This window comes from Crinia signifera, chromosome 6 (assembly GCF_055691185.1).
Source record: "Crinia signifera chromosome 6, ASM5569118v1, whole genome shotgun sequence".
NCBI lineage: Eukaryota > Metazoa > Chordata > Amphibia > Anura > Myobatrachidae > Crinia > Crinia signifera.
Genome location: NC_139222.1, coordinates 3,282,614 through 3,302,469, shown reverse-complemented (window position 1 = coordinate 3,302,469; position 19,856 = coordinate 3,282,614). Strand labels below are relative to the sequence as shown.

Here is a 19,856-nt window from a genome sequence, read left to right as displayed (position 1 = left end):
TCGGGTAATAGCGGTGCTCTCAGAGCCCCTGTACCGGTGTGTGGGGTGATAGCGGCGCTCTCAGAGCCCCTGTGCCGGTGTGTGTCGGGTGATAGCGGCGCTCTCAGAGCCCCTGTACCGCTGTGTGTCGGGTGATAGCGGCGCTCTCAGAGCCCCTGTACCGCTGTGTGTCGGGTGATAGTACAGGTGATTGACACAGAGCCCCTGTACCGGTGTGTGTCGTGTGATAGCGGCTCTCTCAGAGCCCCTGTACCGCTGTGTGTCGGGTGATAGCTGCGCTCTCAGAGCCCCTGTACCGGTGTCTGTCGGGTGATAGCGGCGCTCTCAGAGCCCCTGTACCGGTCTGTGTCGGGTGATAGCGGTGCTCTCAGAGCCCCAGTACCGGTGTCGGGTGATAGCGGTGCTCTCAGAGCCCCTGTGTGTCGGGTGATAGCAGCGCTCTCAGTGCCCCTGTACCGCTGTATCTCAGTGATGTCATTGGCTCCTAGTGAATGGATAGGCTGCACTCTCAGTGATGTCACTGCCTGCTAGTGAATGGATAGGCTGCACTCTCAGTGATGTCACTGGCTCCTAGTGAATCTATAGGCTGCACTCTCAGTGATGTCACTGGCTCCTAGTGAATGGATAGGCTGCACTCTCAGTGATGTCACTGGCTCCTAGTGAATGGATAGGCTGCACTCTCAGTGAGGTCACTGGCTCCTAGAGAATGGATAGGCTGCACTCTCAGTGATGTCACTGGCTCCTAGTGAATGGATAGGCTGCACTCTCAGTGAGGTCACCGGCTCCTAGTAACAATGGATAGGCTGCACTCTCAGTGATGTCATTGGCTCCTAGTGAATGGATAGGCTGCACTCTCAGTGATGTCACTGCCTGCTAGTGAATGGATAGGCTGCACTCTCAGTGATGTCACTGGCTCCTAGTGAATCTATAGGCTGCACTCTCAGTGATGTCACTGGCTCCTAGTGAATGGATAGGCTGCACTCTCAGTGATGTCACTGGCTCCTAGTGAATGGATAGGCTGCACTCTCAGTGAGGTCACTGGCTCCTAGTGAATGGATAGGCTGCACTCTCAGTGATGTCACTGGCTCCTAGTGAATGGATAGGCTGCACTCTCAGTGAGGTCTCTGGCTCCTAGTGAATGGATAGGCTGCACTCTCAGTGAGGTCTCTGGCTCCTAGTGAATGGATAGGCTGCACTCTCAGTGATGTCACTGGCTCCTAGTGAATGGATAGGCTGCACTCTCAGTGATGTCACTGGCTCCTAGTGAATTGTTAGGCTGCACTCTCAGTGATGTCACTGGCTCCTAGTGAATGGATAGGCTGCACTCTCAGTGAGGTCACTGGCTCCTAGTGAATGGATAGGCTGCACTCTCAGTGATGTCACTGGCTCCTAGTGAATCGTTAGGCTGCACTCTCAGTGAGGTCACTGGCTCCTAGTAACAATGGATAGGCTGCACTCTCAGTGATGTCACTGGCTCCTAGTGAATTGTTAGGCTGCACTCTCAGTGAGGTCACCGGCTCCTAGTAACAATGGATAGGTTGTATTCATGTTGGTGGATAGTTACTGTGCTAGATCCTGGCTCTGAGTGGCCGGTGACCTTTTAGTAACTCGCAGCTGTAGTAAAAGGTATGATAATGGCGCACCGCTCTGTGTCTGTGTCTGTTACTTATACTATACTCAATAAAGTTGTGGCTTTTACTGTTGTGAAGTTTGGTTGTGTACAATGTCCTTGTTTTGACCTTTATCATTCCGAGTCGGCCAAAGTGTCTACATCTAGGTTAAATCTTCAGGTTTAGGTCCAACTCAAACATAGAGATTCCAAAGCTCCACCTTAATCCACATCATAAGCGTATATGTTTTATTAATGAGTATTTATGTCATAACAACGTGATTTTATTATTGGTTGCTGGAAGATACAATATTTGGTTCTTACCTGCTAAACCTGTTTCTCTGAAACCACGGGGGACACTGGAGAATACCAGAAGGTTTGGGAGCTAGTTATATTTTTGCAACAGGTCCGGCATTTCCTTTTTAGTGGTGGTTACTGGGGCGGGTGCCGCTTACTCCAGGAGTATATAATGAAAGAAAGAAGCAGCACTCCGTCCAATTTTGAAAACCAACAGTGTATTCACCCATAGCTAATATATATATTAAATTATGAACCTTTTAGTAGAATGTCAATGGCGTTTACATGTATATCAGCTCATGGAAAAGGTTGCTCACCTGTGCAATTTGTCTGATGTTTAGCAAGACTTAATTTACGTGTAAAACATTTCCCACACTCAGAACATGAAAATGGTTTCTCGCCCGTGTGAAGCCTCTGATGATCGAGTAGACTTGATTTATGTGAAAAATGTTTCCCACACTCAGAACATGGAAATGGTTTCTCACCCGTGTGAAGTCTCTGATGTGTAACAAGAACTGATTTGTGTGTAAAACATTTCCCACACTCGGAACATGGAAATGGTTTTTCACCTGTGTGCTTTTTGTGATGACTAATAAGTTGTGATCTGTTTCTAAAACATTTTCCACACTCAGAGCATGGGAATGGTTTCTCCCCTGTGTGAATTCTCTGATGTCCAAGAAGATGTGATTTATACATAAAACATTTCCCACACTCGTGACATTTAAATGGTTTCTCACCTGTGTGAATCATCTGATGCTCAACAAGATGAGATTTATATGTAAAATTTTTACCGCACTCTGAACACAAAAATAGCTTCTCACCTGTGTGAGTTCTCTGATGCTCAATAAGACCGGATTTATGTTTAAACCTCTTATGACATTCAGAACACGGAAATGGTTTCTCATCTGTGTGGCTTTTGTGATGTTTATCAAGAGATGATTTCTGTGTAAAACATTTCCCACACTCAGGGCATTTAAACGGTCTCTCGCCTGTGTGAAGTCTCTGATGTGCAACAAGAACTGCTTTGTGTGTAAAACATTTCCCACACTCAGAACATAAAAATGGTTTCTCACATGTGTGTGTTTTCTGATGTCTAACCAGGACCGATTTGTGCGTAAAGCATTTTCCACACTCAGAACATGGAAATGTTTTTCCGCCTGTGTGACTTTGCTGATGTGAAACAAGGTCTGTTTTATGTGTAAAACATTTCCCACATTCAGAACATGGAAATGGCTTCTCACCTGTATGAGTTCTCTGATGTGCTACAAGAACTGATTTGTGTGTAAAACATTTCCCACACTCGTCACATGAAAATGGCCTCTCACCTGTGTGACTTCTCTGATGTATTACAAGATGTGATTTATATTTAAAACATTTCCCACATTCAGAACAGAAATAGACACTTTCAATTGTAGAAGCTTTTCTGCGTATAACAATATCTGAATTATCGGGAGGGTTATCCTGAATGGGGTTAGATAATATATCCACGTTGTGTCGTACGGGGTGTATATTTAGGGTAGCGGTGTTTTCTCCTGAAGAATTTGGTGCAAAGTTGCTACATTCAATCTTAAAACCCGGAGACAAAGCGAGACGTCCGTCTAAAGCTTTCACAATTTTGCGTCCATCTGTTGGAAATAAACAAAAATATGTTTGCCCAATATTTCTCTAAAAACTAAAATATGGGTTAATCCTTCAACATCGGAGTAGAAAAAGAAAAAGAGACCTCACCGTAATTAGTATAAAGTGTTACTCTTCCTTATCCAAAAGCGACTTCCCAAACTCCCTTCTAAAAATATAAGAAAATATTGGGCGTGAAATATTGGGTCTTATTTTTCAGTCTTTAAAATCTTTGCCTGGGAGAGACCTTGTTGATGCAGTATAACTACCTTGTTGCTCTGCTTAGTCTTGCCTTGGTGTATTACCTGTAACATGAAAAATTCTTCAGCAACCTCCCCTTTGTAGCAGTGTTTGGGCTGTTCCTCACCCAGTTTTAAGCCTCCTACACAGCTGTTTCAGTTAATGACTGTGTTTCAACCTACATATAAAAATGCTGATCATTAGATGACCTGTTTGGCAAAATTGGTTAATCAAAAACCTGACCATAATCCTACAAAACCACTGGGCACAGCGCTGAAGGAACAATTTATCGGTGGGCCAAATCTTGGAGGCTACTTTAGACAAGACTGCAAGGTTAGTGCGTGGTACCAGTATATCCTAAGATGGTAACTTGTGCCTAAAGCTGGACATTATTAAGGCCCTTCTGACCCAATGTGATTTATACTACGAGTGTTATCATACATATAATATTATCATTATAAGGACCATGTTTGGAAACCTCTGCTGAAGGTGGCACAAAAATCATCCATAGAACTTCTATCCAATAATATACTCAGTGCTGATACCAGAACCTACAATATACCCAAAGGAAACCACCCTGAGGAAAAGTCCATGATCTGAGGTATGAGACATTCAGAACTTTTATTTAAGTTGGATTTGTACCGATATACAGTTTCCATAATTTGGAGTAGTCGATTATCCATCCATGATTGTAGTAAAAACCTAATGACTTTACTCAAAGTTTCGTAATCACCAATAAGAAGGTCATAAATCTCCACAGAGAGGACACTTGGATTGGGCTGCAAGCCTGGTCTGTAGGAAGAGGCACTGCAACCATGACTGGCAAGACCAAAACAGAGGCACCACTGTCACCCGCTACCGGACTTCTCTGCGGAGAATGGTTCTGAGCCGGAGACCTTCGGAAACTGAAGATCTCTGCAGAGAATGGGTCAGAGCCTGAGACACTCGGATACTGGAGATCTCTGCGGAGAATGGGTCAGAGCCTGAGACACTCGGATACTGGAGATCTCTGCAGAGAATGGGTCAGAGCCTGAGGCCCTCAGATACTGGAGATCTCTGCAGAGAATGGGTCAGAGCCTGAGACACTCGGATACTGGAGATCTCTGCGGAGAATGGGTCAGAGCCTGAGACACTCGGATACTGGAGATCTCTGCGGAGAATGGGTCAGAGCCTGAGACCCTCAGATACTGGAGATCTCTGCGGAGAATGGGTCAGAGCCTGAGACACTCGGATACTGGAGATCTCTGCGGAGAATGGGTCAGAGCCTGAGACCCTCAGATACTGGAGATCTCTGCGGAGAATGGGTCAGAGCCTGAGACCCTCAGATACTGGAGATCTCTGCGGAGAATGGGTCAGAGCCTGAGACACTCGGATACTGGAGATCTCTGCGGAGAATGGGTCAGAGCCTGAGACACTCGGATACTGGAGATCTCTGCAGAGAATGGGTTAGAGCCTGAGACCCTCGGATACTGGAGATCTCTGCGGAGAATGGGTCAGAGCCTGAGACACTCGGATACTGGAGATCTCTGCGGAGAATGGGTCAGAGCCTGAGACCCTCAGATACTGGAGATCTCTGCGGAGAATGGGTCAGAGCCTGAGACACTCGGATACTGGAGATCTCTGCGGAGAATGGGTCAGAGCCTGAGACCCTCAGATACTGGAGATCTCTGCGGAGAATGGGTCAGAGCCTGAGACCCTCAGATACTGGAGATCTCTGCGGAGAATGGGTCAGAGCCTGAGACCCTCAGATACTGGAGATCTCTGCGGAGAATGGGTCAGAGCCTGAGACACTCGGATACTGGAGATCTCTGCGGAGAATGGGTCAGAGCCTGAGACACTCGGATACTGGAGATCTCTGCGGAGAATGGGTCAGAGCCTGAGACACTCGGATACTGGAGATCTCTGCGGAGAATGGGTCAGAGCCTGAGACCCTCGGATACTGGAGATCTCTGCGGAGAATGGGTCAGAGCCTGAGAACCTCGGATACTGGAGATCTCTGCGGAGAATGGGTCAGAGCCTGAGACCCTCAGATACTGGAGATCTCTGCGGAGAATGGGTCAGAGCCTGAGAACCTCAGATACTGGAGATCTCTGCGGAGAATGGGTCAGAGCCTGAGACCCTCAGATACTGGAGATCTCTGCGGAGAATGGGTCAGAGCCTGAGACCCTCAGATACTGGAGATCTCTGCGGAGAATGGGTCAGAGCCTGAGAACCTCAGATACTGGAGATCTCTGCGGAGAATGGGTCAGAGCCTGAGACCCTCGGATACTGGAGATCTCTGCGGAGAATGGGTCAGAGCCTGAGACACTCGGATACTGGAGATCTCTGCGGAGAATGGGTCAGAGCCTGAGACACTCGGATACTGGAGATCTCTGCGGAGAATGGGTCAGAGCCTGAGACACTCGGATACTGGAGATCTCTGCGGAGAATGGGTCAGAGCCTGAGACCCTCGGATACTGGAGATCTCTGCGGAGAATGGGTCAGAGCCTGAGACCCTCGGATACTGGAGATCTCTGCGGAGAATGGGTCAGAGCCTGAGACCCTCAGATACTGGAGATCTCTGCGGAGAATGGGTCAGAGCCTGAGAACCTCAGATACTGGAGATCTCTGCGGAGAATGGGTCAGAGCCTGAGACACTCGGATACTGGAGATCTCTGCGGAGAATGGGTCAGAGCCTGAGACCCTCAGATACTGGAGATCTCTGCGGAGAATGGGTCAGAGCCTGAGACCCTCAGATACTGGAGATCTCTGCGGAGAATGGGTCAGAGCCTGAGACCCTCAGATACTGGAGATCTCTGCGGAGAATGGGTCAGAGCCTGAGACACTCGGATACTGGAGATCTCTGCGGAGAATGGGTCAGAGCCTGAGACACTCGGATACTGGAGATCTCTGCGGAGAATGGGTCAGAGCCTGAGACACTCGGATACTGGAGATCTCTGCGGAGAATGGGTCAGAGCCTGAGACCCTCGGATACTGGAGATCTCTGCGGAGAATGGGTCAGAGCCTGAGAACCTCGGATACTGGAGATCTCTGCGGAGAATGGGTCAGAGCCTGAGACCCTCAGATACTGGAGATCTCTGCGGAGAATGGGTCAGAGCCTGAGAACCTCAGATACTGGAGATCTCTGCGGAGAATGGGTCAGAGCCTGAGACCCTCAGATACTGGAGATCTCTGCGGAGAATGGGTCAGAGCCTGAGACCCTCAGATACTGGAGATCTCTGCGGAGAATGGGTCAGAGCCTGAGAACCTCAGATACTGGAGATCTCTGCGGAGAATGGGTCAGAGCCTGAGACCCTCGGATACTGGAGATCTCTGCGGAGAATGGGTCAGAGCCTGAGACACTCGGATACTGGAGATCTCTGCGGAGAATGGGTCAGAGCCTGAGACACTCGGATACTGGAGATCTCTGCGGAGAATGGGTCAGAGCCTGAGACACTCGGATACTGGAGATCTCTGCGGAGAATGGGTCAGAGCCTGAGACCCTCGGATACTGGAGATCTCTGCGGAGAATGGGTCAGAGCCTGAGACCCTCGGATACTGGAGATCTCTGCGGAGAATGGGTCAGAGCCTGAGACCCTCAGATACTGGAGATCTCTGCGGAGAATGGGTCAGAGCCTGAGAACCTCAGATACTGGAGATCTCTGCGGAGAATGGGTCAGAGCCTGAGACCCTCAGATACTGGAGATCTCTGCGGAGAATGGGTCAGAGCCTGAGACCCTCAGATACTGGAGATCTCTGCGGAGAATGGGTCAGAGCCTGAGAACCTCAGATACTGGAGATCTCTGCGGAGAATGGGTCAGAGCCTGAGACCCTCAGATACTGGAGGTCTCTGCGGAGAATGGGTCAGAGCCTGAGACCCTCAGATACTGGAGATCTCTGCGGAGAATGGGTACACCAGATACACCAGAGAGTGCGGGGAGGAGACTGGTCAGATCTCTGGGCTGGTAACACACAGTGACATGATGTGAGGGGGAGAGCAGGAGTATAATAGGGGCTGATGGCACCTGATGAATGAGATACACTAGAGAGTGCGGGGAGGAGACTGGTCAGATCTCTGGGCTGGTAACACACAGTGACATGATGTGAGGGGGAGAGCAGGAGTATAATAGGGGCTGATGGCACCTGATGTATGAGATACACCAGACAGTGCGGGGAGGAGACTGGTCAGATCTCTGGGCTGGTAACACACAGTGACATGATGTGAGGGGGAGAGCAGGAGTATAATAGGGGCTGATGGCTCCTGATGAATGAGATACACTAGAGAGTGCGGGGAGGAGACTGGTCAGATCTCTGGGCTGGTAACACACAGTGACATGATGTGAGGGGGAGAGCAGGAGTATAATAGGGGCTGATGGCACCTGATGTATGAGATACACCAGACAGTGCGGGGAGGAGACTGGTCAGATCTCTGGGCTGGTAACACACAGTGACATGATGTGAGGGGGAGAGCAGGAGTATAATAGGGGCTGATGGCACCTGATGTATGAGATACACCAGAGAGTGCGGGGAGGAGACTGGTCAGATCTCTGGGCAGGTAACACACAGTGACATGATGTGAGGGGGAGAGCAGGAGTATAATAGGGGCTGATGTCTCCTGATGTATGAGATACACCAGAGAGTGCGGGGAGGAGACTGGTCAGATCTCTGGGCTGGTAACACACAGTGACATGATGTGAGGGGGGAGAGCAGGAGTATAATAGTGGCTGATGGCTGCTGATGTATGAGATACACCAGACAGTGCGGGGAGGAGACTGGTCAGATCTCTGGGCTGGTAACACACAGTGACATGATGTGAGGGGGAGAGCAGGGTATAATAGGGGCTGATGGCTCCTGATGTATGAGATACACCCAGTGGTGCAAGTAGAATTTTTTTCTTGGTGGTACTGATAGCCTCCACCAAAAATGGGCATGGTCATGTGTCATCAGGGGGCGTGGTCACACAAAGCTAGAGGAGTGACTAAATGACAATAGAGGCATGGACACAGGAGACAGGGAATGAGAAACAGGGAATGACTGGGGGTGGGTTGGCTCTTGCTTGGGGGAGAGCCAGGCAGCTTGTGCTTACAATAGTGGAGCCTGCTCTTCATGCTGTCGGCGCCGCTGATGCCTGTCATTGTGACAGGCTAAATCAGCAGTAGCCGGTAGCTGCATACAGCACCAATCATAACGCTGGGTGGGCGGGCTGCGGATGCATTATATTTAGACTTAAAATGAAAATAGAAATGACAGTGGATCAGGGGTAAGTGGTACTGCGTACCTACAACATATTTCTTACAGGTACTCCGTACCACGCCGTACCCCCTTACTTGCAACACTGGATACACCAGAGAGTGTGGGGAGGAGACTGGTCAGATCTCTCGGCTGGCAACACACAGTGACATGATGTGAGGGGGAGAGCAGGAGTATAATAGGGGCTGATGGCTGCTGATGTATGAGATACACCAGAGAGTGCGGGGAGGAGACTGGTCAGATCTCTGGGCTGGTAACACACAGTGACATGATGTGAGGGGGAGAGCAGGAGTATAATAGGGGCTGATGGCTCCTGATGTATGAGATACACCAGAGAGTGCGGGGAGGAGACTGGTCAGATCTCTGGGCTGGTAACACACAGTGACATGATGTGAGGGGGAGAGCAGGAGTATAATAGGGGCTGATGGCTCCTGATGTATGAGATACACCAGAGAGTGCGGGGAGGAGACTGGTCAGATCTCTGGGCTGGTAACACACAGTGACATGATGTGAGGGGAGAGCAGGAGTATAATAGGGGCTGATGGCTGCTGATGTATGAGATACACCAGAGAGTGCGGGGAGAAGACTGGTCAGATCTCTGGGCTGGTAACACACAGTGACATGATGTGAGGGGAGAGCAGGAGTATAATAGGGGGCTGATGGCTCCTGATGTATGAGATACACCAGAGAGTGCGGGGAGGAGACTGGTCAGATCTCTGGGCTGGTAACACACAGTGACATGATGTGAGGGGGAGAGCAGGGGTATAATAGGGGCTGATGGCTCCTGATGTATGAGATACACCAGAGAGTGCGGGGAGAAGACTGGTCAGATCTCTGGGCTGGTAACACACAGTGACATGATGTGAGGGGGAGAGCAGGGGTATAATAGGGGCTGATGGCTCCTGATGTATGAGATACACCAGAGAGTGCGGGGAGGAGACTGGTCAGATCTCTGGGCTGGTAACACACAGTGACATGATGTGAGGGGGGAGAGCAGGAGTATAATAGTGGCTGATGGCTGCTGATGTATGAGATACACCAGAGAGTGCGGGGAGGAGACTGGTCAGATCTCTGGGCTGGTAACACACAGTGACATGATGTGAGAGGCAGAGCAGGAGTATAATAGGGGCTGATGGATCCTGATGTATGAGATACACCAGAGAGTGCGGGGAGGAGACTGGTCAGATCTCTGGGCTGGTAACACACAGTGACATGATGTGAGGGGGAGAGCAGGAGTATAATAGGGGCTGATGGCTCCTGATGTATGAGATACACCAGAGAGTGCGGGGAGGAGACTGGTCAGATCTCTGGGCTGGTAACACACAGTGACATGATGTGAGGGGAGAGCAGGAGTATAATAGGGGCTGACGGCTCCTGATGTATGAGATACACCAGAGAGTGCGGGGAGGAGACTGGTCAGATCTCTGGGCTGGTAACACACAGTGACATGATGTGAGGGGGAGAGCAGGAGTATAATAGGGGCTGATGGCTCCTGATGTATGAGATACACCAGAGAGTGCGGGCAGGAGACTGGTCAGATCTCTGGGCTGGTAACACACAGTGACATGATGTGAGGGGAGAGCAGGAGTATAATAGGGGCTGATGGCTCCTGATGTATGAGATACACCAGAGAGTGCGGGGAGGAGACTGGTCAGATCTCTGGGCTGGTAACACACAGTGACATGATGTGAGGGGGAGAGCAGGAGTATAATAGGGACTGATGGCTCCTGATGTATGAGATACACCAGAGAGTGCGGGGAGGAGACTGGTCAGATCTCTGGGCTGGTAACACAGTGACATGATGTGAAATGGAGTATAACAGATTCTCTATTCTGTAAGAAGTGTGTATTACTCACCTGTGCTGATATCTGTACGAATTTCCTCCTCCTTACACTGCTGGTCACCCCTCGTATAAGACACTTCTCCCTCTGTATCTTCTATCTTGATAACAATTAAGGATTCAATCTAAATTAAGACAATAACATTACGCAGTATAATATCAGTGTATAAAACACACAGCTTCTGTACAGATCATATAGTGACAGTCACTTTGGTATATTGGCGAAACCCTAAATCCCACCTACCTGATCCTCCTGTGGGGTCCTGTGATTCTCGTCTGTACAATCCTGGGAATACAGAGGACGGGGACATCTCTCTGGGGTATTCCTGTTACTGGGCCCATCTGTAGGAGACACGCAGTGACTGAGGACATGGTATATATGTGATTATCCTGGGAATACAGAGGACGGGGACATCTCTCTGGGGTATTCCTGTTACTGGGCCCATCTGTAGGAGACACACAGTGACTGAGGACATGGTATATATGTGATTATCCTGGGAATACAGAGGACGGGGACATCTCTCTGGGGTATTCCTGTTACTGGCCCCATCTGTAGGAGACACGCAGTGACTGAGGACATTGTATATATGTGATTATCCTGGGAATACAGAGGACGGGGACATCTCTCTGGGGTATTCCTGTTACTGGGCCCATCTGTAGGAGACACGCAGTGACTGAGGACATGGTATATATGTGATTATCCTGGGAATACAGAGGATGGGGACATCTCTCTGGGGTATTCCTGTTACTGGGCCCATCTGTAGGAGACACACAGTGACTGAGGACACTGTATATATGTGATTATCCTGGGAATACAGAGGACGGGGACATCTCTCTGGTGTATTCCTGTTACTGGCCCCATCTGTAGGAGACACACAGTGACTGAGGACATTGTATATATGTGATTATCCTGGGAATACAGAGGACGGGGACATCTCTCTGGGGTATCTCTGTTACTGGGCCCATCTGTAGGAGACACACAGTGACTGAGGACATTGTATATATGTGATTATCCTGGGAATACAGAGGACGGGGACATCTCTCTGGGGTATTCCTGTTACTGGCCCCATCTGTAGGAGACACACAGTGACTGAGGACATTGTATATATGTGATTATCCTGGGAATACAGAGGACGGGACATCTCTCTGGGGTATTCCTGTTACTGGGCCCATCTGTAGGAGACACACAGTGACTGAGGACATGGTATATATGTGATTATCCTGGGAATACAGAGGACGGGGACATCTCTCTGGGGTATTCCTGTTACTGGGCCCATCTGTAGGAGACACACAGTGACTGAGGACATGGTATATATGTGATTATCCTGGGAATACAGAGGACGGGGACATCTCTCTGGGGTATTCCTGTTACTGGGCCCATCTGTAGGAGACACGCAGTGACTGAGTACATTGTATATATGTGATTATCCTGGGAATACAGAGGACGGGGACATCTCTCTGGGGTATTCCTGTTACTGGTCCCATCTGTAGGAGACACACAGTGACTGAGGACATGGTATATATGTGATTATCCTGGGAATACAGAGGACGGGGACATCTCTCTGGGGTATTCCTGTTACTGGGCCCATCTGTAGGAGACACACAGTGACTGAGGACATTGTATATATGTGATTATCCTGGGAATACAGAGGACGGGGACATCTCTCTGGGGTATTCCTGTTACGGGGCCCATCTGTAGGAGACACACAGTGACTGAGGACATTGTATATATGTGATTATCCTGGGAATACAGAGGACGGGGACATCTCTCTGGGGTATTCCTGTTACTGGGCCCATCTGTAGGAGACACACAGTGACTGAGGACATTGTATATATGTGATTATCCTGGGAATACAGAGGACGGGGACATCTCTCTGGGGTATTCCTGTTACGGGGCCCATCTGTAGGAGACACACAGTGACTGAGGACATTGTATATATGTGATTATCCTGGGAATACAGAGGACGGGGACATCTCTCTGGGGTATTCCTGTTACTGGGCCCATCTGTAGGAGACACACAGTGACTGAGGACATGGTATACATGTGATTATCAGATGATGGGTGTATATATAGGGGACCCCCATACCTGCTCTCCCCTGTACAATAAATGTCTCCTCTTACCCAGTGATGTGAGGGGCCGGTGATTCTCCATCATCACGTCCTTGTACAGACCCCTGTGTTCCTCTATATACTCCCCCTCCTGCATGGAGAGACAGACAGTGACATCCTGACACCTTATAGGCACCTGACACACACAATGGTACAGTCATCACCCAGACACATCCCCTGGTGTTACTGTATAACGTCCCATTCCCAGCAGTCACCTCTCCGGTCACATCCCCCGGTGTTACTGTATAACGTCCCATTCCCAGCAGTCACCTCTCCGGTCACATCCCCCAGTGTTACTGTATAACGTCCCATTCCCAGCAGTCACCTCTCCGTTCACATCCCCCGGTGTTACTGTATAACGTCCCATCCCCAGCAGTCACCTCTCCGGTCACATCCCCCAGTGTTACTGTATAACGTCCCATTCCCAGCAGTCACCTCTCCGTTCACATCCCCCGGTGTTACTGTATAACGTCCCATCCCCAGCAGTCACCTCTCCGGTCACATTCCCCGGTGTTACTGTATAACGTCCCATTCCCAGCAGTCACCTCTCCGGTCACATCCCCGGTGTTACTGTATAACGTCCCATCCCCAGCAGTCACCTCTCCGTTCACATCCCCCGGTGTTACTGTATAACGTCCCATCCCCAGCAGTCACCTCTCCGGTCACATCCCCCAGTGTTACTGTATAACGTCCCATTCCCAGCAGTCACCTCTCCGTTCACATCCCCCGGTGTTACTGTATAACGTCCCATTCCCAGCAGTCACCTCTCCGGTCACATTTCCCGGTGTTACTGTATAACGTCCCATTCCCAGCAGTCACCTCTCTGGTCACATCCCCGGTGTTACTGTATAACGTCCCATTCCCAGCAGTCACCTCTCCGGTCACATCCCCCAGTGTTACTGTATAACGTCCCATTCCCAGCAGTCACCTCTCCGTTCACATCCCCCGGTGTTACTGTATAACGTCCCATCCCCAGCAGTCACCTCTCCGGGTACATCCCCCAGTGTTACTGTATAACATCCCATTCCCAACAGTCACCTCTCCGGTAACAATAAAATCAACAGGACACCACAGGCTGCTCCCCCTGTATAGTACTAACAGGACAATACAGGCCTCTACCACTGTATAATAATAATAACAGGACACCACAGGCTGCTCCGCCTGTATAATAATAATAACAGGACACCACAGGCCTCTCCCCCTGTATAATAATAATAAAAGGACACCACAGGCTGCTCCTACTGTATAATAATAACAGGACACCACAGGCTGCTCCCCCTGTATAATAATAACCGGACACCGCAGGCAGCTCCCCCTGTATAATAATAACAGGACAACTCAGGCTGCTCCCCCTGTATAATAATAACAACAGAACACCACAGGCTGCTCCCCCTGTATAATAATAACAGGACACCACTGGCTGCTCCTACTGTATAATAATAACAGGACACCACAGGCTGCTCCTACTTTATAATAATAACAGGACACCACAGGCTGCTCCCCCTGTATAATAATAACAGGACACTGCAGGCTGCTCCCCCTGTATAATAATAACAGGACACCGCAAGCAGCTCCCCCTGTATAATAATAACAACAGGACACCGCAGGCAGCTCCCCCTGTATAATAATAACCGGACACCGCAGGCAGCTCCCCCTGTATAATAATAACAGGACACCACAGGCTTCTACCCCTGTATATTAATAACAGGACAAGACAGGCTGCTTCTCCTGTATAATAATTATAACAGAACACCGCAGGCTGCTCCTCCTATATAATAATAACAACAGGACAGCAAAGGCTGCTCCCCCTGTATAAGAATAATAACACCAGGAAACTACAGGCTGCTCCACTGTATAATAATAACAGGACACCACAGGCAGCTCCCCCTGTATAATAATAACAGGACACAAGAGGCTGCTCCCCCTGTATAATAATAACAGGCAAACACAGGCTGCACTCCCTGTAAAATAATAATAACAACCGAACACCACAAGCTGCTCCCCCTGTATAATAATAACAGGATAACACAGGCTGCTCCCCCTGTATAATAACAACAACAACAGAACACCACAGGCTGCTCCCCCTGTATAATAATAACAGGACACCACAGGCTACTCCTCCTGTATAATAATTATAACAGAACACCGCAGGCTGCTCCTCCTATATAATAATAACAACAGGACAGCAAAGGCTGCTCCCCCTGTATAATAATAATAACAACAGGAAACTACAGGCTGCTCCACTGTATAATAATAACAGGACACCACAGGCTGCTCCACCTGTATAATAATAACAGGACACAACAGGCTGCTCCCCCTGTATAATAATAACAGGACACCACAGGCTGCTCCCCCTGTATAATAATAACAGGACACCACAGGCTGCTCCCCCTGTATAATAATAACAGGATACCACAGGCTGCACTCCTTGTAAAATAATAATAATAACCGAACACCACAAGCTGCTCCCCCTGTATAATAATAACAGGACACCACAGGCTGCTCCTCCTGTATAATAATAATAACAGGACACCACAGGCTGCTCCCCCTGTATAATATTAACAGGACACCAAAGGCTTCTCCCCCTGTATAATAATAACAGGACAACACAGGCTGCTGCCCTGTATAATAATAATAACAACAACAACAACAACAACAGGACACCACAGGCTGCTCCCCCTGTATAATACTAACAGGACACCACAGGCTGCTCCCCCTGTTTAATAATAACAGGACAACACAGGCTGCTCCCCTTGTATAATAATAATAACAGGACACCACAGGCTGCTCCTACTGTACAATAATAACAGGACACCACAGGCAGCTCCCCCTGTACAATAATAACAGGACACCACAGGCAGCTCCCCCTGTATAATAATAACAGGACACCACAGGCAGCTCCCCCTGTATAATAATAACAGGACACCACAGGCAGCTCCCCCTGTATAATAATAACAGGACACCACAGGCAGCTCCCCCTGTATAATAACAGGACAACACAGGCTGCTTCCCCTGTATAATAATAACAGGACACTGCAGGCTGATCCCCCTGTATAATAATAACAGGACACCGCAGGCTGATCCCCCTGTATAATAATAACAGGACACCGCAGGCTGCTCCCCCTGTATAATAAAAACAGGACACCGCAGGCAGCTCCCCCTCTATAATAATAACAGGACACCGCAGGCTGCTCCCCCTGTATAATAATAACAACAGGACATCGCAGGTAGCTCCCCCTGTATAATAATAACAGGACAACACAGGCTGCTCGCCCTGTATAATAATAATAGGACACCGCAGGCAGCTCCCCCTGTATAATAATATCAGGACACCGCAGGCTGCTCCCCCTGTATAATAATAACAGGACACCGCAGGCTGCTCCCCCTGTATAATAATACCAGGACACCGCAGGCTGCTCCCCCTGTATAATAATAACAGGACACCACAGGCAGCTCCCCCTGTATAATAATAAAAGGACAACACAGGCTGCTCGCCCTGTATAATAATAATAGGACACCGCAGGCTGCTCCCCCTGTATAATAATAAAAATAGGACACCGCAGGCAGCTCCCCCTGTATAATAATAACAGGACACCGCAGGCTGCTCCCCCTGCATAATAATAACAGGACACCGCAGGCAGCTCTCCCTGTATAATAATAACAGGACATCGCAGGTAGCTCCCCCTGTATAATAATAACAGGACAACACAGGCTGCTCCCCCTGTATAATAATAACAGGACACCACAGGCTGCTCCCCCTGTATAATATTAACAGGACACCACAGGCTGCTCCCCCTGTATAATAATAACAGGACACCACAGGCAGCTCCCCCTGTATAATAATAACAGGACACCACAGGCTGCTCCCCCTGTATAATAATAACAGGACACCACAGGCTGCTCCCCCTGTATAATAACAGGACACCACAGGCAGCTCCCCCTGTATGATAATAACAGGACACCACAGGCAGCTCCCCCTGTATAATAATAACAGGACACCACAGGCTGCTCCCTCTGTATAATAATAACAGGACACCACTGGCTGCTCCCTCTGTATAATAATAACAGGACAACACAGGCTGCTCCCCCTGTATAATAATAACAGGACAACACAGGCTGCTCCCCCTGTATAATAATAACAGGACACCACTGGCTGCTCCCTCTGTATAATAATAACAGGACAACACAGGCTGCTCCCCCTGTATAATAATAACAGGACACTTCAGGCTGCTCCTCCTGTATAATAATAACAGGACACCACAGGCTGCTCCCCCTGTATAATAATAACAGGACACAACAGGCTGCTCCCTCTGTATAATAATAATAACAACAGGACAACACAGGCTGCTCCCTCTGTATAATAATAACAGGACACCACAGGCTGCTCCCCCTGTATAATAATAACAGGACCCCACAGGCTGCTCCCCTTGTATAATAATAACAGGACACCACAGGCTGCTCCCCCTGTATAATAATAACAGGACACCACAGGCTGCTCCCCCTGTATAATAATAACAGGACACCACAGGCTGCTCCCCCTGTATAATAATAACAGGACACCACAGGCTGCTCCCCCTGTATAATAATAACAGGACACCACAGGCAGCTCCCCCTGTATAATAATAACAGGACACCACTGGCTGCTCCCTCTGTATAATAATAACAGGACAACACAGGCTGCTCCCCCTGTATAATAATAACAGGACACTTCAGGCTGCTCCTCCTGTATAATAATAACAGGACACCACAGGCTGCTCCCCCTGTATAATAATAACAGGACACAACAGGCTGCTCCCTCTGTATAATAACAACAGGACAACACAGGCTGCTCCCTCTGTATAATAATAACAGGACACTGCAGGCTGCTCCCCCTGTATAATAATAACAGGACACCACAGGCTGCTCCCCCTGTATAATAATAACAGGACACCACAGGCTGCTCCCCCTGTATAATAATAACAGGACACCACAGGCTGCTCCCCCTGTATAATAATAACAGGACACCACAGGCTGCTCCCCCTGTATAATAATAACAGGACACCACAGGCTGCTCCCCCTGTATAATAATAACAGGACACCACAGGCTGCTCCCCCTGTATAATAATAACAGGACACCACAGGCTGCTCCCCCTGTATAATAATAACAGGACACCACAGGCTGCTCCCCCTGTATAATAATAACAGGACACCACAGGCTGCTCCCCCTGTATAATAATAACAGGACACCACAGGCTGCTCCCCCTGTATAATAATAACAGGACACCACAGTCTGCTCCCCCTGTATATTAATAACAGGACACCACAGGCTGCTCCCCCTGTATAATAATAACAGGACACCACAGGGTGCTCCCCCTGTATAATAATAACAGGACACCACAGGCTGCTCCCCCTGTATAATAATAACAGGACACCACAGGCTGCTCCCCCTGTATAATAATAACAGGACACCACAGGCTGCTCCCCCTGTATAATAACAGGACACCACAGGCTGCTCCCCCTGTATAATGATAACAGGACACCACAGGCTGCTCCCCCTGTATAATAATAACAGGACACCACAGGCTGCTCCCCCTGTATAATGATAACAGGACACCACAGGCTGCTCCCCCTGTATAATAATAACAGGACACCACAGGCTGCTCCCCCTGTATAATAATAACAGGACACCACAGGCTGCTCCCCCTGTATAATAACAGGACACCACAAGCTGCTCCCCCTGTATAATAATAACAGGACACCACAGGCTGCTACCCCTGTATAATAATAACAGGACACCACAGGCTGCTCCCCCTGTATAATAACAGGACACCACAGGCTGCTCCCCCTGTATAATAATAACAGGACACCACAGGCTGCTCCCCTGTATAATAATAACAGGACACCACAGGCTGCTCCCTCTGTATAATAATAATAACAGGACACCACAGGCTGCTCCCCCTGTATAATAATAACAGGACACCACAGGCTGCTCCCTCTGTATAATAATAACAGGACACCACAGGCTGCTCCCCCTGTATAATAATAACAGGACACCACAGGCTGCTCCCCCTGTATAATAATAACAGGACACCACAGGCTGCTCCCCCTGTATAATAATACCAGGACACCACAGGCTGCTTCTCCTGTATAATAATAACAGGACACCACAGGCTGCTCCCCCTGTATAATAACAGGACACCACAGGCTGCTCCCCCTGTATAATGATAACAGGACACCACAGGCTGCTCCCCCTGTATAATACTAACAGGACACCACAGGCTGCTCCCCCTGTATAATAATAAGAAGACACCACAGGCTGCTCCTCCGGTATAATAATAACAGGACACCACAGGCTGCTCCCCCTGTATAATAATAACAGGACACTACAGGCTGCTCCCCCTGTATAATAATAACAGGACACCACAGGCTGCTCCTCCTGTATAATAATAACAGGACACCACAGGCTGCTCCCCCTGTATAATAATAACAGGACACCACAGGCTGCTCCCCCTGTATAATAATAACAGGACACTACAGGCTGCTCCCCCTGTATAATAATAACAGGACACCACAGGCTGCTCCTCCTGTATAATAATAACAGGACACCACAGGCTGCTCCCTCTGTATAATAATAATAGGACACCACAGGCTGCTCCCCCTGTATAATAATAACAGGACACCACAGGCTGCTCCTCCTGTATAATAATAACAGGACACCACAGGCTGCTCCCCCTGTATAATATTAACAGGACACTACAGGCTGCTCCCCCTGTATAATAATAACAGGACACCACAGGCTGCTCCTCCTGTATAATAATAACAGGACACCACAGGCTGCTCCCCCTGTATAATAATAACAGGACACTACAGGCTGCTCCCCCTGTATAATAATAACAGGACACCACAGGCTGCTCCTCCTGTATAATAATAACAGG

General features: G+C 48.9%; 3 protein-coding genes across 5 annotated transcripts in view; 1 reads left to right on the top strand and 2 right to left on the bottom strand.

Annotated features, from left to right (window-relative positions):
- LOC146009826 (uncharacterized) overlaps positions 1 to 19,856 on the bottom strand; it is a 426,905-nt gene that overhangs the window by 60,098 nt on the left and 346,951 nt on the right. The gene's annotated exons all lie outside the window — the stretch shown is intronic.
- LOC146009807 (uncharacterized) overlaps positions 1 to 19,856 on the top strand; it is a 234,070-nt gene that overhangs the window by 84,637 nt on the left and 129,577 nt on the right. The window lies entirely within an intron of this gene.
- LOC146009818 (uncharacterized) overlaps positions 1 to 19,856 on the bottom strand; it is a 119,238-nt gene that overhangs the window by 99,077 nt on the left and 305 nt on the right. The window contains exons 2-5 of one of the 2 annotated variants that reach the window (XM_083150322.1): positions 12,955 to 13,033; positions 11,077 to 11,174; positions 10,849 to 10,957; positions 1,866 to 3,531 (exon numbers count right to left, since the gene is read on the bottom strand). In XM_083150322.1, the coding sequence (XP_083006448.1) occupies positions 2,204 to 3,531; positions 10,849 to 10,957; positions 11,077 to 11,174; positions 12,955 to 13,033 (1,614 nt within the window). In that variant the 3' untranslated portion in view covers positions 1,866 to 2,203. Of the gene's footprint in view, positions 1 to 1,865; positions 3,532 to 10,848; positions 10,958 to 11,076; positions 11,175 to 12,954; positions 13,034 to 19,856 lie in introns of those variants that run through there. The other variant, XM_083150321.1, reaches the window with a different exon arrangement.